A 16,187-nucleotide genomic window follows, 5' to 3' on the forward strand; every position below is an offset into this window, starting at 1 on the left:
GATGGAGCCCGGCCCGGGGCCGGCCTGAGCCGCGATGCGATGGAGAAGCTCGCGGCGGGGCTGGCCCGGCTCCGCTGGAGCCCCGCGGCGCTGCCCCTCGACGCCATCGTCAGCCAGTGCCGCCTGCCCACCCTCGTCTGCCTCGGGCAGGGTGAGCCCGGCGGGGGAGGACACGAGGGGGGGATGAAGTCTGGAGGGACGAGAAGGAGGAGGGAGGGAGGGAGGTTGGAGTGATGGGGAGGAGGAGGAGAGTGAGAGGAAGGCTGGAGGGACCAGGGGAGGGAGGGAGGATGGAGGGACAGAGAGAGTGAGGCTGGAGTGATGAGGAGGAGGGAGAAAGGATGGAGTGATGAGGAGGAGGGAGGGGTGGAAGGCGGAGGGATGGGGAGGGAGGGAGGAAGGTTGGAGAGTGAGGAGGAGGAGGGAGGGAGGTTGCAGTGATGGGGGAAAGGGAGAGACGAAGGACGGAGGGATCAGGAGGAGGGAGGGAGGGAGGAAGCCTGGGGGGAAGAAGAGGAGGGAAGGGGACTGGAGTGATGAGGAGGAAGGAGCGGTGGAGGGCAGAGGGATGGGGAAGTGAGGAAGGCTTGAGAGTGAAGAGAAGGGAGGAAGGCTTGGAGGGAGGGATGGAGAGTGGAGAGAGGAAGATAGGAAAGATGGAGAGGTGAGGAGAGGGAATGGTGACTGGAGAAGTGAGGAGGGAGAGAGGAAGGCTGGAGGGGTGAAGAGTAGTCTGGAAGAGGCTGGAAGAGGCTGAAGGGATGAGGAGGAGAAAGACTGGAGGGACCAGGAGAAGGAAGGAGTCTGGAGTGCTGAGGAGGAGGGAGGAGGGAGGAAGGCTGGGGGCCAGGTGAGACATGACCAAGCTGCTGTCCGAGCTCCAGGGCTGCTCTGGTCGGATCCTTCGGGGCAGAGGGGGGCTGGGGCAGGGGAGGCCGGGGGCCGCCCCTCAGGGCGCTCCCTGGCCCCCCCCCGGGGGGGGGGGGGGGGGGGCAACTTGTGGGGCCCAGGCTGCCCCCACTCCTCCCAGCCACGGCCCAGCGCTTTGCCCCACTCTCACCCTTCCCGGTGACACTCCGGAGGCGCTGGCACCGGGCTGGCAGGGGCTGGGAGCCACCGTGTCCCCTCACCACCTTCCCTGGTGGGACACGGCCTGGCTGGGGGGGCCTGGCTGTGACCCCCCGCCCAGGCTGAGTGGGGAGCAGGGGGTGTGGGGGTGTGGGGAGCGGGGGGGTGCAGGGCCCATCCCGGGTGCGGGGTGGGTGCGGGGCCCTGGGGGTGTCGGGGTGCCGCGGTTCTGGAGGGCTCCCGGGGGGGGCCTGCGCCGGCCCCGACTCAATAAACTTCTTGTTTGCGGCGGCTGCAGCTTTTCAGGGGGGACAAAGAAATTGTTTCCCGGGCAACTGGCGGCTCTTGGCAGCGGCACCTGCTCATCCCTCGCTCTGTCCGTCCGTCCGTCCAGCGGCGCCGGGGGCGGGGGGGGGGCCTGGCGGTGGTGACAGCCCTGTCCCCCCGCAGGTGAGCGCGTGGAGGGGGTGACAGCCCAGGACGTGCTGCTGGTCCACTCGTGCCGGCAGTGGACGACGGTGACAGCCCACAGCCTGGAGGAGGGACACTACGTCATCGGGCCCAAAATCGACATCCCGCTCCAGTACCCAGGTGGGGGGGCTGGGGACAACCGGGACAACGGGAATTGGTGTCCCTGGGCCAGCAGAGCCGGGACCTGCCCCCCTCCCTGCCCGCTGGGGCTGCTCCAGTAAGGTCCAGTCTGGGGTAGGGGATGCTCTGGTTTGGGGGCTGCGCCTGGCAGAGCTGCAGGGGTTGCAGAGGGGGCTGACAGGGATAGGGATGGGATTGGATGGGATGATGGAGACAGGGATGGGAGGGGAATACGATTGGGATGGGGACACGGGCAGGGATGGGTTGGGGATGTGGATAAGGATAGAATGGAATAGGGACACGAGTTAGGATGGGACGGGATGGGATGCAGACAAGGACAGGGATGAGGATGGGGTAGGATGGGATAGAGCTGGGAATGGGAAAGAGATGAGGAAAAGGGGCAGGGATGAGCTGGGATGGGATGAGGAAGGGATGGGGACAGGGAGAGTGATGAGGAGGGGATGGGCTGGGATGGAGAGGAGCTGGGGCTGGGATGAGGATGGGGATGGGTTGGGGCCGGCAGTGCAGACGAAGGTGCTGAGCTGCCTCTGCCGGCAGCCGCCAGAGCCTTAATGACCCCTCTAAGTGCTCCATGGCGGTAATGAGCCCTGCTAATAAATAAATAATGGGAAATGGAGCGGGGGAGGGGTTAATCACCCGTCCCCCGGGGGATGGAGGGGGGCTGGGCAGTGTGTTAACAGCCTTCGGGGGCTCGGCCGTGCCAGCGGTGCCCCGGGATGTGGGGCTGACCCGGCTCCAGCTTCGGGTGCCCCCAGAGCCAAGCGAGGGGCAGCCGTGGCGCAGCTCTGGTGTCCCAGCTCCGCCGGCCGGGCGCGGCGATGGATTAATATTCCCCTCAGGTCCGTCCCCGGCAGCCGATGCCGGTGGCGGCGGCTTCGCTGTGGCCGCAGCTCCCGCTCCTGCCTTTCCCCGCTGCTGCCGCCGAGCCCCCGCTGCCCTGCCCTGCCCAGCGCCCCTTCCCGGTGTCTCTCCCACCCGAGGTGTGGGTGGAGCGGGGTCACTGATCTGGCAGGGCTGGGACGGGGTTTTGGGGGGTAATGGGCACCCCTTGCAATTTGAGCTGCTCTGGGCGTGTTCTTCCATTCACAGGGACGCTTTTGGGGGGTTCCCGCAGCTCTGGGGGTGCCGAGTGGCACTGCTGAGACACCCCGTGTACCCTGCGCCTTGTCCCACCCAGAAATCCCCCAGGTGCTGCTGTGGGGGGTGCAGCGCCGGGGGACGCTCTGGGGTCCCCTTGCAGCACTTTGGACACTGGCAAAGCCCACGGGAGTGTCCCCAGAGACGTGGTGGGGACCCCAGGCTGCCTCAGGGGTGGCTGCCCCCCGTGAAGGGCTGTGCTGGTCCCGGGGGGTGACAGCAGGTCCCTGTGAACAGTCGGGCTCCTCTCACCTTGGCGGGCTCGGGGGTCCCCGCAGGGAAGTTCAAGCTGCTGGACCAGGACCGGGACCTCCGCGAGCCCGTGCAGTACTTCAACAGCGTAGAGGAGGTGGCCAGCATCTTCCCAGACCGCATCTTTGTCATGGAGGCCATCACCTTCAGCGTGAAGGTCCTGGGGGACTGCAGGGGATGGGGCTGGGGCAGCAGGGGACACTGGTGGGACAGCAGGGAAGGGTGGTGGGATGTCAGGGGACACCGAGGACAGTGGTGGGACAGGAGGGGAATACTGGGGACTAGGGGTGAGGCAACAGGGACTTCGGGGGTTGGTGGAACATCAGGAGAGGATGGTGGGACAGCAAAGGTTGGGGGTGGGACACCAGGGGTGAGTGGTGGGATATTGGGAGTATTGGTAGGACACCACTGCAGGGTGGTGGGAATAAACGGGGGAGTGTGGGAAAGCGGGGGTCGGAGCTGGGACATCAGGAGAGAACAGTGGGACAGCAGGGAGTGGTGGTGGAGCATCAGGGATGGTGGTGGGATACCAGGGATGGTGGTGGGGTGTCAGGGGCCCGGGGCAGGGCAGCGGGTGCCACGTTGGGGCTGTCGCGGGCAGGTGGTGTCGGGGGAGTTCAGCGAGGACAGCGAGGTTTACAACTTCACGCTGAACGCGGGGGACGAGCTGACGCTGATGGGGCAAGCGGAGATCCTGTGCGCCAAGACGGTGAAGGAGAAGTCGCGCTTCAACACCCTCCTGCGCAAGCTGGGCAAGGCGGCGCCGGCGGCGGGGGCGCGGCAGGTGAAGGGCAAGATGCCGTGCCTGATCTGCATGAACCACCGCACCAACGAGAGCCTGAGCCTGCCCTTCCAGTGCAAGGGCCGCTTCAGCACGCGCAGCCCGCTGGAGCTGCGGCTGCAGGAGGGCGAGCACACCATCCGCAGCATCATCGAGAAGGTGCGGCTGCCCGTGAACGTGGCCGTGCCCAGCCGGCCCGCCCGCAACCCCTACGACCTGCACGCCATCCGCGAGGGCCACTGCTACAAGCTGGTCAGCATCATCTCCAAGACGGTGGTGCTGTGCTGCATCCTGCGCCGGGAGGAGCTGGTGCCCTTCCACTTCCTGCTGCTCACCGACATGCCCCGCTTCCAGCTGCCCGAGGGGCTGCTGGCCGGGGACCCGCAGCTGGAGAAGCTGCTGCGGGACAGCGCCGCGTATTGCCACGACCGCTTCAACCCCGACGAGTACTCGCGGGCCGTGCGCGAGGCCAAGCCGGACTTCCTGGAGGAATGTGCGAGCCCGCGGCGCCTGCGGCTCTGCCTGCCCGCCTGCGCCCGCGACGAGCTCAGCCAGCCCCTGCAGCGCCTCTCCCTCTGTGCCTGCGGCTCCGGGGGTCCCCGGGAGCCCCCCGCCCGCTGCCAGGGACCGCGGGGCCTCGGCGGGGGCGCCCCGCGCCCGCCGCTGCCCGACTTCCCCGACCCCGACCGGGAGTACATGACGCCCGACTGGGCCGAGCCCGAGTTCAGGACTCAGGAGCCGCTGGAGATTCCCTACGAGGAGCTCTGGAGCAATCCCAGCCCCGAGGGCTGCTGCGAGCTGGGCGGCGGCACCGGCGGCCGGCCGGACCTCGTGTCCTTCGGGGCTGTCACCCCGCGGGGCTCCCCGCACCGCCCCGGGGACGAGCCCCGCGGGGACACCCCACCCCCTGTGCCACCCAAATCGGAGGCGGTAAGAGCCCGGTCCTGTCCCCAGGGATGGGGAATGACATCGCTGGGGTCCTGTCAGCCACTCCCTAGCAAGGCCAGCCCCATGGCAGGGCAGCCCGACCCCCGCCCCAGGCTCCCTGTCCCCTGGCCTTGGGGTCCCTCCCCAGCTCTGCTCGGTCACCCAGATCTTCAGACCTCACTTCCCCAGGGCTGCCCATCCCCAGATCCTCAGGGCCGCCCTTGCACCGCGGTATCCGCGGTTCCCCAGGGCTCTCTGCACCATGGAGTACCTGAAGCTCTTGGGCTGCCCAGAACCGTGCAGTACCCAAATCCTCTGGGCTTCCCTACACAACGGAGTAGCCAAAATTTCAGTCTCCCCTTCACCACGGGGTACCCCAATATTTTGGTCTCCTCGCACCATGGGGTAGGGGGTCCCAAGTGTCCCCACTGGCACCCAGAGCTTCGTGGCTCGGCAGGACCGGCTGTCGCCGAGCCCCCCATCACCCCCTCCAGCCGCGGGGATCCCCAGCTCCCCCTGGGGCCCTGACGGCGCTGCCCCGTTGCAGGTGAAGGAGGAGTGCCGGCTGCTGAACGCGCCCCCGGTGCCGCCCCGGGGCAGCCGCCCCCCGGCCCCCTGCAGCCCCCCGGCCCCCCTGCGCTGCCCGAAGCTGGCGCCCGCGCCCTCGCCCTCGCCCAGCCCCAGCCTCTCGTACTACTCCTCGGGGCTCCACGACGGGTGAGTTGCCCCGGGGACCCCGGGGGGGGTGGGGGGGGGGGGGGGGTGTAGCTGGAGCCCGGGGATGGGGACGCAGGCGGGGGGTGATGGTGACACTGCCCTCGCTCCGGCAGGTCGGCCCCGCGGAGCGGCAGCGGCTCGCCCTCGCCCGACGCCTACTCGCTGTACTGCTACCCCTGCACCTGGGCCGACTGCAAGGCGGCGGAGCCCCCCGGGCGGCCGCTGCCCCCCGCCCAGCCCGCGCCCAGCTCCTGGTCCGACCCCTGGGCGTTCCCCGAGCCGGGCGCCGGGGCGGGCAGCGGCTGCTCCACGCCGCTGCTGGGGGCCGAGCCCCCCCTGAAGCCCTTCCGCAGCTGCCCCCGCCTCAAGCCCCCGCACCCCCAAAAGCGCTTTGCCCCCTTCGGGGCGCTCAACCCCTTCGCCGGCCCGGCCGAGTGGCCGGAGAGCCCCGAGTGGCCCAAAGCGCCTTCGGCCCCGGCCGCCCCCTCCTCCTCCTCCTCGCCGGAACCCTTCGCCCCCGCCGAGGAGCCGGCGGCCCCCCCTCGGCCCCCCAAGGGCTTGGACGGGGACGGCATCGTCATCCGGGGGGCGGCCCCGCTGTCCCCCGCCGTCCTGCGCGGGGCCGAGGGCGTCACCCGCCTGTACCTGGCCCAGGGTGTCATCGAGGTGCCGCCGGCGGCACGGGCGGACGGGGGGGCCCCGCCGGCCGCCCCCCGGCCCAGCGGGGACAGCCCGGCCTGGCTGCCCCCCGCCGACCTCTCGGCGCTGTCGCTGGAGGAGGTGTCCAAGTGCCTGCGCTTCATCGGCCTCTCCGAGGACGTCGTGAGCTTCTTCGCCCGCGAGCGCATCGACGGCAGCATCTTCGTGCAGCTCAGCGAGGAGATCCTGGCCGACGACTTCCGCCTCACCAAGCTCCAGGTGAAGAAGATCATGCAGTTCATCAAGGGCTGGCGCCCCAAGATCTAGTGCCACGCCGGGGGCTCCCTGCACGGCGGGGCCCCCAAGGCACCTGGACCGCGGCTCTGAGTGGCCCCGCTCCCGTCCCTCGCTGATGCTGCAGGTTCTCCTCCCCCCTTGCCCAGCCCTCCCCCTTCCCGTTTTAACACTGGACAGTAATTTTGGCCCCAACGGGCTGGAAAACACTGGATTTTGCGTCGGCTGGTTTAACTTAATCCTTGTGGATTAGCATAATAAATGTACGGGAGAGTAATGAGCCCCTGGAGAAGGCCCTTGCTCGGGGAGGAGGGGGAGGGGCCACTGGGGGGGATGGATGCTCTGAGGGGTCTCTCCCCTCCTTGCAGCCCCTTCCCATCTCTTGGGAAGGAATCCATGTCCCCCGCAAGGGCAGAGGCTGCTGTCTGAGCTGTTCCTGGGGGGATGCCAGGGGCTGCAAGGAAGCTCCCATGGCCTGAGGGATCCCCAGGCACAACATCCCTGCACGCAGCAGCAGCCCAGGCCCTGCTCCCAGAGCAGGGGCAGGTGCCGGGAATGCTGAACGCCCCAGGAGGGCTGAAGGCTGGGTCCCAGCCCCGTGCCTCCCCCAGCACTCAGCAGAGGCAGAGGAGATGATGTCTTGGCCCAGTTTTCAGTCTGGGAGCTTTGAAAGACAGGGAGAGGTGACATGAAGAGCAGCACTGTTCAGCTCCTGGCCCAAAGCCTGCCAGGGCGCAGGAAAATGGCTGGAAGCTGGAAAGGAAGCCAGGGAGGGGGAGCTAGGCCAGTGACAGGTGCCCAGAGATTTAAAGCCTTTTAGTTTAACTTGAGCTCTCCCCACAGGGGGCCCTTCTGGCCTTTGGCTGCTCGATCCGCAATTACAGGCGCGCCCATCTGCCAGGATCTCCTGCCAGGATCACCCACGGCAGAGGGAGCTGGAGGCTCCTCACAGCCCCTGCGTGATGGCAGAGGTGACAGTGCTTTGTCCTGCTGCTGCTATCCTGCCCCTCCATGGGTCCCGGCCCACATGGACAGGACCCCAGGGCAGTGCCTGAACCAGTCAATCCCGACTTGAGCCATTCCCTCAGGGAGATGGGAGGAGAAGCAGGAGTCCAAACCCAGGAGACGGGGCTTTATTTTGGTGGATGTTTATGGACAGGCAAGGCCTCGGCTCCAGCCATGTTGCTGGATGCTACTGGCCAGACTGGGAGCTCTGGAGGCCACGGCACGGAGGCAGAGGCAGCAGGAATTCCCTCCCCCAGCACGGACCCCCAGGCCCAGGCTGGCACGGGACGGATGTGCCCAACACACAGTGGCTGATAAGGCACTTGAAATGACTACAAGCCATGAGGCAACCTGCTGCCCCCCTCCTTCCTTCCTTCCTTCTTCCCTTCCCCTTCCTCCCCCGGGAGCTTTGGAGATTAACCTACGAAGAATGGGGTGTTGCGGGGAGCTGGGGCCCGGCTGGAGGAGCTGTCGGGGTGTCACCAGGCCACCTCACTGGTGGAATTTCTTGCTGGGGCTGTTGGCGTGGTCCAGCAGGAGCTGGCACGGTGTGAACTGGCTGCCGTACACGGCCTCGTACTTGCGCAGTTTGTCCACGAGCTGCCGCGCGCCGTAGGAGTCCGCGAACCTGAAGGGACCTGCAGGGACAGGGACACAGCGCTGACAGGGAAGGGAGAACCACCAAGGTGCCTGGAGGGGTCCCAACAGCCAGAAACAACGGCTTTGTCCCATTCATCGTTCCCCACAAGAGACCCCCCAGTCTCTCATCAGGGTACCAGGACTCTGCTCCCCGCTCACCTGAGCTGGGCAGAGGCACTTGAGTGCTGGGGACAGGCTGGGACATGGATAATCATGGAATCATGGATGGTTTGGGTGGGAAGGGACCTCAAAGCCCATTCCAGTGCCATGGGTAGGGACACCTCCCACTGTCCCAGGCTGCTCCAAGCCCCAATGTCCAGCCTGGCCTTGGGCACTGCCAGGGATCCAGGGGCAGCCCCAGCTGCTCTGGGCACCCTGTGCCAGGGCCTGCCCACCCTCCCAGGGAACAATTCCTTCCCAATATCCTAACCATGGGAAGCCATTCCCTGTGTCCTGTCCCTCCAGGCCCTTGTTAAGAAGTCCCTTGGGGCTGCTCCCTCAGTCTGAACTTGGCTCAAGGAGGGAAAGCACCAGGCATGTGGCAGAAGCAACTCCTTGGGTCCAAGAGCCCTTGGCGAACTCCAGCAGCAGTGGCAAGAGACAGCATCAGAATCATGGAATTTAGGGTGGAAATGCCCTTTGAGACCACCAAATCCAAACATTCCCCAGCACTACTGAGACTACCACTAACCCCTGTCCCCAAGTGCCACATTCACAGGGATTTAAATCCCTCCAAGCATGGGGAGTCCACCACTGCTCTGCACAGCTGTGCCAGGGTTGGACAGCCCTTTCCATAAAGGAACTGTTCCCAATATCTCACCTACACCTTCCCCGATGTAGCTTGAGGCCATTTCCTCAGGCCGCAGCTCAAACCTGGCCTTCACTCCTGCCTTGCCACATGGCTAGAGCCCACAGGGAGCTTTGGAGCCCAAAGCACAGCCCAGAGCACTCACCTCCCAGGCAGGGCGGGAAGCCCAGGCCGAACACAGCACCGATGTCCCCCTCCACGGGGTTGCTGAGGATCCCCTCCTGCAGGCACATGGCTGCCTCGTTCACAAACCGCGTCACCAGGCGCATCTGGATGTCCTCGTCGGAGCAGCTGCAGGAGAGAGGCTGTGAGGGAATGGCCATTCCCACCTGGGCAGGGAATGGCCCAGCCCTGGGACAGCACTTGAAGCCAGCACAGGTGGGACACAGAGCCAAGCCAGGGGTGGGAACAGCCTCCCTGGGAGTGTCCCAATCCACATGAGGATCAGGACTAAGCTCTGTGACATTTCCTGAAGCAGGCACTAAGAATTATGGAATGGTTGAGTTTGGAGGGGACCACTGGGGCTCCTCTAGTCCAACCTCTGTGCTCAAGCAGGGTTTCCTGGAGCATGGCACTCAGGATTGTGTCCAGATGGATTTGGAATAAAAGGGCTTGATCAGCCTCTGCGTTCAGCAATGTCATGGAATCACAAACCCATCTGGGCTGGTAAGGGACCTTAGAGCCCATCCAGCTCCACCCCCTGCCAAGGGCAGGGACACCTTCCACTGTCCCGGGGTACTCCAAGCCCCGTCCAGCCTGGCCTTGGACACTGCCAGGATGGAGCAGCCACAGCTTCTCTGGGCACCCTGTGCCAAGCCCTCACTGCCCTCCCAGGGAACAATTTCTTCCCAGTATCCCATCCATCCCTGCCCTCTGGCACTGGGAAGCCATTCCCTATGTCCTTCTCCACAAGAGACCCCCCAGTCTCACCAGGGTAACCCAGGACTCTGCTCACCTGAGCTGGGCAAAGGCACTCGAGTGCTGCGGACATGGATAATCATGGAATCACGGATGGTTTGGGTGGGAAAGGACCTCAAAGCCCATCCCAAGTCCCAAGTCCCTCTCCAGCTCACCTGGAGCCCTTTTAGGCCCTGGCCTAAGGTTTCCCTGGAGCCTCTTTGTCTCCAGGTGAACACCCCCAGCTCTCCCAGCCTGGCTCCCTGGCAGAGGAGCTCCGGCTCTTGCAGCATCACACACAGGTACTCAGTCACACACAGGTACTCACACATCAGGATTCGCTGGGATCTTGAACTTTTCCAAGATCTCATCCATGCCAGAATTCACACTCCTGTTCTTCACTCCCTCCTGGTAGACATAGAATCCCTTCCCTGCCTTGCGACCTGCAAGGATCAAAGCAGACAAGTAATCTCCCGCCACGTGTCCTGTTTCCTCCCGACACCTTGGATCTTGTTTTGTGACTGCTGTTCCTGCTCCTGGAGCAGAGGGAAGGGACTCAGCTCCACCTGACCCCTTGGCAAGATGCTGCCACTGTGCCAGGCCCTAATGCCTTCTCTAGGTCCAAAGGACAAACACCACCACTGCTTCTGGGGAGGGGTTCCTGCCCCATTCCCAGGGCTGCTCTCCCCCTGCTTTCACCTGGGGCAGGAGAGGCTGACGGATGCTGGTGCTCTCCCTGGAGCAGAGGGGACACCCTTTAGCTTGGGAACAGCTTAGCAGCTCACCTAAGAAGCCTTTCTGCACCATGAGCTTGAAGAGGTCGATGCTGCCCCCTCCGAAGCGCTCGCCAAAGGCCTTGCCCAGGTCCTCGGCCACGTGTGTGGCCACGTCCACGCCCACCTCGTCGATCAGCGTGGCCGCTCCCACGGGGAAGCCGAAGGCCGTGGAGATGGCATCCACTTTCTTCGGGTCAATGCCCTCCTGCAGGATAGGAGGGGAAGCGATGGGATCTCGGGATGAGGTCCTGGAAAGCCAGGGTGGCACAGAGAGCCCAGCCCCATTAACTGACTGCAAAGAGGAGCCAAGAGCAGGCTGGGGATGACCACAAGACCCAGGGCTGGTGACCCACATCCCCTCCTGCCCACACCCAGGCTGACCCCAGCTCTGGCCAAGCAAGAAGCAATTCCCATGACTATTGGGGGATGCTCAGTAGCTGACGGACACTCACCTGGAGAACTCGGACCACCTCGGACAGCATCGGCCCCAGGCACCTGGTGGTGTAGAATCCAGGCCCATCCTGGGGAAGAGAGTGCAGCAGGGAGTTCTTGGCAGCACCAGAACTGTGGTTCACAGCCCAGGCTGCAGTTCAGACACCCCAAACCCCATCTCCAACACTATGGTACTGACTGCTAGAATTGGTTTGGGTTTTTTTCCCCTGTAGAGCTTAGCGGTGTTTGCAGGCTTCCATGAACTTAGTCCCTGGAAATTCCCATCCCAGTGTTTTTATCTGAACTAGTGTCTGCAGGTCTGGAGCAGGCTGCTGCTTCACCAAGCCCAACAGACTGGTGAGGGAAAGGGCATAAGCCAGTTGTTCTACCTCTGCTGCTCCCCACAAAGTCAGGAAGCAACAGATGAGCTGCAAACTGCCCTTCAGGGAGGCAGCTGAGCTGGGGACGAGGCTCAGGGGAGCAGCACCGTGTCCCCACTGGCCTTTGGAGCTGCTCAGAGCACTTTTTAACAACCAGTTTTTCCAGCACTACAGGAGATGTGCTCAGCATCGCTGGCAACCTCAGGAATCAGGGAAAAGACAGGGACACTTTCCACTGTCCCAGGTTGCTCCAAGCCCCATCCAGCCTGGCCTTGGACAATTTCAGGAATGGGGCAGCCATGGCTTCTCTGGGCAACCTGTGCCAGGGCCTCTCCACCCTCCCAGGGAAGAATTTCTCCCTAATATCCAATTTAAATCCACTTTTCTATGTATTCCTGCCCCTCTCCCCCAAGATTTAACCCAGACAGAGGAGGGTTCCTGCTCACTGACTCTGTCCTTGCAGCCTGCCAGGGAGCTGAGGTGGTGACAGTCCTGTCCAGACTGCTCTGTCTGGGATGCCCTGGAAGCCACGTGGGGCAGGAGTGCCAGCTCCTCGTACTGGCCCTGCACCTGTGCCTGGTGGCTTTCCATGGCTGCCCTGAGGGACATGTGAGGATCATCTGCACACTTGCCCCTTTCTGACCTCCCTTTTCACTTCTCAGAGGAGCAGCCAATGCCAGTGTGTGCACAGCCATGTTTCACCCCCGCTCAGTGTACAAGCTCTGTATTACCCAGCCCCTGCTGTGTGTAGTGTCCCCTCACCTTCACCACGATGACAACTTTGCCCTGTTTGAGGCCAACAGCAACAGCAGAAGCCGCTGTGTCCTGGGAGGTTTTGTCTGTGGTGATGATTTCCAGCAGCTGCATCTTGTCAACAGGGGAGAAGTAGTGCATCCCTATCACCTGGCAGAGGGAAGAGCTGAGTTCAGATGGATTCTGGCTCCCAGAGGAATCAGCTGGGCAAGTCGAGTACAGAGGGAAGGCCAGCATGGGCTGCAGGGCCCTGACCACGCTCTGTATCCCTCTGTGACAGGAATGCTCTCCCATTGCCTTCTCTCCTTGGTTTTCCCAAGGACACAGCACAAGCCCAGGAGCTCCTGCCTTTGAGGATTAAGATACAATTTTTACAGGACCACTTCATAGTCTGGCAGCCAAATCTGCCTGGGAATCCCAGCTGAGCTCATCCTCAGGGAAATGATGGGCACAGTAGGACTTGGAGGGGCACCTGAGCTGGCAGGGCAGCCCCACCCAGCTGCTGCATCTGCTGGGCTCAGACTGGAGCAGCCCTCAGGGAGTCCCTGCATGCTGCCTGTGAATGTTTTTGGTGAGGAAGTGAATTTAAGGATGAGAAGGCTTCTATCCAGAAGCTCATTACAGAGGGAAGTGCAGCCTTCCCCCGGGAACAGCGTTTAAGTGGAGATTATCCGGCTGTGTGCCTCACTTTCTGAATGTGACCACGCCATCAGCCTGTCACCTTCATGCCTCCTGGCAGCCACACTTGGCACCAAGCCCTGCGTAAGTCAGGGGCACCTTGCTGAGTTGCAGGCTGCAAAACTAATTAAAGAAAATGCTCTAATTAGTTAACTGACTTCCTATGAGTTTCCCCATAAGAGCCATTGCACAGGCAATTTAAACAGCAAGAGGATGTTATTTGCAAGGATGAACAAATGAGGCTCAGTTGGCAATTTGGATGCAACAGAGGTCTCACAGCAAATGAGGAAGAGGCTCAGCAGGGTGACAGGAACCTCCAGCAGGTCACCTCATGCTCACAGGCACCACAGGTACCCCTGGCAGGGCAGTCTGCTGCTGCCTCAGGGCTGTAGGGATCAGTGCTCCTGCTCAGATGCACTGAGGCTGGAAAAGCCCTGCAAGAGTCCAACCTGTGCCTGATGCCCACCTTGTCCCCAGCCCAGAGCACTGAGTGCCACCTCCAGCCCTTCCTGGGACACCTCCAGGGATGGGGACTCCAAACCTCCCTGGGCAGCCCCTGCCAAGGCCTGACCACCCTTTCCATGGAGAAACTCCTGCTGATGTCCAACCTGAACCTGCCCTGGCACAGCTTGAGGCCATTTCTTCTCATCCTGTCCCTGTTCCCTGGGAGCAGAGCCCGAGCTCCACCTGGCTCCAACCTTCCACAGCTTCTCTGCCCCCACGTGCACCAACACCTTCTGATGTGTGCTGACCTGCCACACCAACATCACCCTCGGGGTGAATCCACCTCCACCTCCTTCCCACCTGCCCCAAGATCACAAGCTCTTTGCTCAAAGCTTGCACTGGGAGCAGAGGATGAGCTGTGCCATGTCCTGAGGAGGGAGCAGAAGGTCCCTAAAGCAAAGACACCTCACCATGGACAGCTCTGCACAGGGCACGTGGCCCTGAGGACTCACTCACCTTCTCAGGCCTCTTGCTGGCAGCAGCGATCTGGCTGATGGGGAGGGCAGAGGTGTTACTGGCGAAGATACAGTGAGCAGGGATCACCTGGGAGGGGGACAAGGGACAGGACACAGTGAGCAGGGATCACCTGGGAGGGGGACAAGGGACAGGACACAGTGAGCAGGGATCACCTGGGAGGGGTGGAAGGGGCTGTGTCAGCACACAGGCTCCAGAGTTGGATCTGGGCCCTGGGAGATCAACACCAGGGAACCCTGGCAAATGAGGCAAACTGGGTTTGCTCATTAGAAACTAACTGGAAAGCAGTAGTTCAAGTCAGCCAGCTCTGACTTGCCCTGAACTATCCCCAGGTCTGCAATATCAGCCCCAGAGCTTCCATGTTTCTGCCAGGCCTCTGCAGCCACAGGAGACACTGCAGGGAGCACCCCGTTCCCCCAGTGTGCCCTTGAACGGAACAGAGGGACAGCAGGTGAAGGACTGCGAGGTGTGGAGATAGCAGAGGACACCACTGTCACATCAACGCCCTCAGACAAACGGAAGCTTTTTTTGGAGCACCCCCAGGAATCGGAATGTCAGAACTGTTCCATTCAGCTACCAGTTCCTTACTGAGCAGGGAATGTCCGCAGCAAACAGAAAGGCTGTCCCTGATGCTCACCCATGTCCTGATGTAAGTGATTTGTACCAAGAACCCGACTGCAGCACAAAGGCGAGGGGACAAACCCAGCAGCACAGCCCAGGACCTTCTGCCACCCAGGGCCACACCCAGGGGCTGCTCTGGACTGATACTCACGGCCTCCACCTCCTTCAGCACTTTGTGTTTGACGTTGATGTCCTCGAACACGGCCTCGATGACCATGTCTGCCTTCTCAAAGCCCTTGTAGTCCAGCTGGCCCATCAGGTTGCTGAGGATGGAGTCCCTCTCAAACGATGTCAGGCTCTTCTTCTTCACCTTGCCGTTCAGCCTAGGGAGGGACAGCTCTGTCACTGCTCCTGAGTGGACCAGTCAGGCTGCTGGAGGTGCACCACAGGAATCCCTCCTGTCCCTCTCCCACAGCTGGCACCCAAAACTCCATCTCCAACTCTGCAGGACTGTCACTCTGTGTTCTGACCCCTCCTTCCATGTGGAGACAGGGGAGTCCTGCTCCCGTGGCTCAGCTGAAGGTCAGTCACTGACATTCCTGATGATACACAGCTGAGCACTATTACTGCAGAGCCAGCAGAACATGGAAGAAACCCAGGAAGAAAACTCTGGAATGCCTCCCCTGACATGGGCCTTTAGGTAGCCAGAATTGCTCTTTCCTTAGCTCTAGAAGTTACTGCTGAATCTAATACCTAAACTGAGGTCTCTGCCTACCTAAGGAGCTAAGGCTGAGCCACTGGGCCTATCCTACAGCAACATGCCAGCACACTGCAGGGGACAACATTAAAATAAAACTTTTCTGTGACATCCAATGGCTCCTCCAGCAGAACAGCAGTGTCAGGAGTTCCTGGTGCTGACAGCAGAGGAGAACTGTGACTAAAGGCAGCCCAATGTCACCAGAGCAAATCCCCCATAACTCACATACCCCTTGTAGACCTGCTGCTGGCCTCTGTCCAGGCCCTTCTGTGCTGTGTCCTTCAGAATGGTCTTGATGCCCTTATCCACGGAAACCTGGGCGATCCCGGCTCCCATGAGCCCTGCTCCCAGCACAGCCAGAGTCCTGCAGGGAAGGACCAAGGGGACACATTCAAAGCTGGACATGGCAGAATTCCCATCGCTGCTGCCAGACCCACACAGCTCCTGCCATCCACCCAGGCACCACTTGAGAGTGAGGCCACACAGGACTGAGGCTTCCAAACTGCAGCGGGTCAGCCTCTGGAGGCTGGAAACAACCGCTCTGATACACAGCTCTCCAGCCCACTGAGTCCCAGGAGCCTTTCCGAGGTCCTCCAACTGCTCCTTCAGCCATCCCACACTGGCACTTACTTGACCTCTTTCTGAGGTGTCCCAAACTTGTTCTTCTTGCAGTGCACCTGCCCGTGGTAGAGCCCCATCAGCGCCTTGGATTCCTTGGTCACTGCAAGTTGGCCAAAGCTCTGGAGGAAAGGGAAGAGGGAAGCAGAGTTTGGCATTAAACAGCTGCCTCAGTGCCAGCACATCAAAAACATGGCAAGGGGAGAGACAGGCACTGTGTGATTGCACAGGTGAGCAACCTGGATGGAAAAGGGACAAGGGCCCAGGTCACCTCTGAGGAGAGGCACCTTCTGGGCTCAGCACAGCCCACCCTGCACCTGGAGACGTGGAGCTGCTGGAGAGAGCCCAGAGGAGGCCCCGGAGCTGCTCCAGGGCTGGAGCCCCTCTGCTCTGGAGCCAGGCTGGGAGAGCTGGGGGTGCTCACCTGGAGAGGAGAAGGATCCAGGGAGAGCTCAGAGCCCCTTGCAGGGCCTGAAGG

At 62.4% G+C, this 16,187-nt stretch overlaps 2 protein-coding genes across 2 annotated transcripts; one reads left to right on the top strand and one right to left on the bottom strand.

Annotated features, from left to right (window-relative positions):
* The first annotated feature begins 6 nt into the window (after positions 1-6).
* On the top strand, positions 7-6,707 carry GAREM2 (GRB2 associated regulator of MAPK1 subtype 2). Its single transcript, XM_042029475.1, has 6 exons — positions 7-151; positions 1,519-1,659; positions 3,096-3,226; positions 3,671-4,780; positions 5,325-5,494; positions 5,608-6,707. Exons 1-6 carry the CDS (start codon positions 40-42, stop codon positions 6,458-6,460), a joined length of 2,517 nt encoding a protein of 838 aa, XP_041885409.1. The 5' UTR covers positions 7-39; the 3' UTR covers positions 6,461-6,707.
* An 831-nt stretch (positions 6,708-7,538) lies between these two features.
* HADHA (hydroxyacyl-CoA dehydrogenase trifunctional multienzyme complex subunit alpha) lies at positions 7,539-15,882 on the bottom strand. The gene is made up of 10 exons (XM_042029476.1): positions 15,722-15,882; positions 15,321-15,455; positions 14,546-14,717; positions 13,756-13,842; positions 12,127-12,267; positions 11,005-11,073; positions 10,562-10,757; positions 10,105-10,219; positions 9,025-9,170; positions 7,539-8,070 (listed from the first exon to the last, which is right to left on the bottom strand). Exons 1-10 carry the CDS (start codon positions 15,865-15,867, stop codon positions 7,925-7,927), a joined length of 1,353 nt encoding a protein of 450 aa, XP_041885410.1. The 5' UTR covers positions 15,868-15,882; the 3' UTR covers positions 7,539-7,924.
* Positions 15,883-16,187: the final 305 nt, after the last annotated feature.

The sequence above is a fragment of the Corvus kubaryi genome, unplaced genomic scaffold (assembly GCF_017639235.1).
Source record: "Corvus kubaryi isolate FWS band 111438036 unplaced genomic scaffold, C.kubaryi_AGA036_p1.0 37323, whole genome shotgun sequence".
In the NCBI taxonomy this organism is placed as follows: Eukaryota; Metazoa; Chordata; class Aves; order Passeriformes; family Corvidae; genus Corvus; species Corvus kubaryi.

Coding starts and splice junctions, on each gene's coding strand:
- HADHA (XM_042029476.1), bottom strand. CDS start 15,867: ATGCCAAACTCTGCTTCCCTCTTCCCTTTCCTCCAGAGCTTTGGCCAA. Junction 15,456..15,721: donor ACACCTCAGAAAGAGGTCAA/GTAAGTGCCAGT, acceptor CCTTCCCTGCAG/GACTCTGGCTGTGCTGGGAG. Junction 9,171..10,104: donor ATCCCAGCGAATCCTGATGT/GTGAGTACCTGT, acceptor TCTCTCCTGCAG/CTGCTCCGACGAGGACATCC.
- GAREM2 (XM_042029475.1), top strand. CDS start 40: ATGGAGAAGCTCGCGGCGGGGCTGGCCCGGCTCCGCTGGAGCCCCGCG. Junction 4,781..5,324: donor TGCCACCCAAATCGGAGGCG/GTAAGAGCCCGG, acceptor GCCCCGTTGCAG/GTGAAGGAGGAGTGCCGGCT. Junction 5,495..5,607: donor TCCTCGGGGCTCCACGACGG/GTGAGTTGCCCC, acceptor TCGCTCCGGCAG/GTCGGCCCCGCGGAGCGGCA.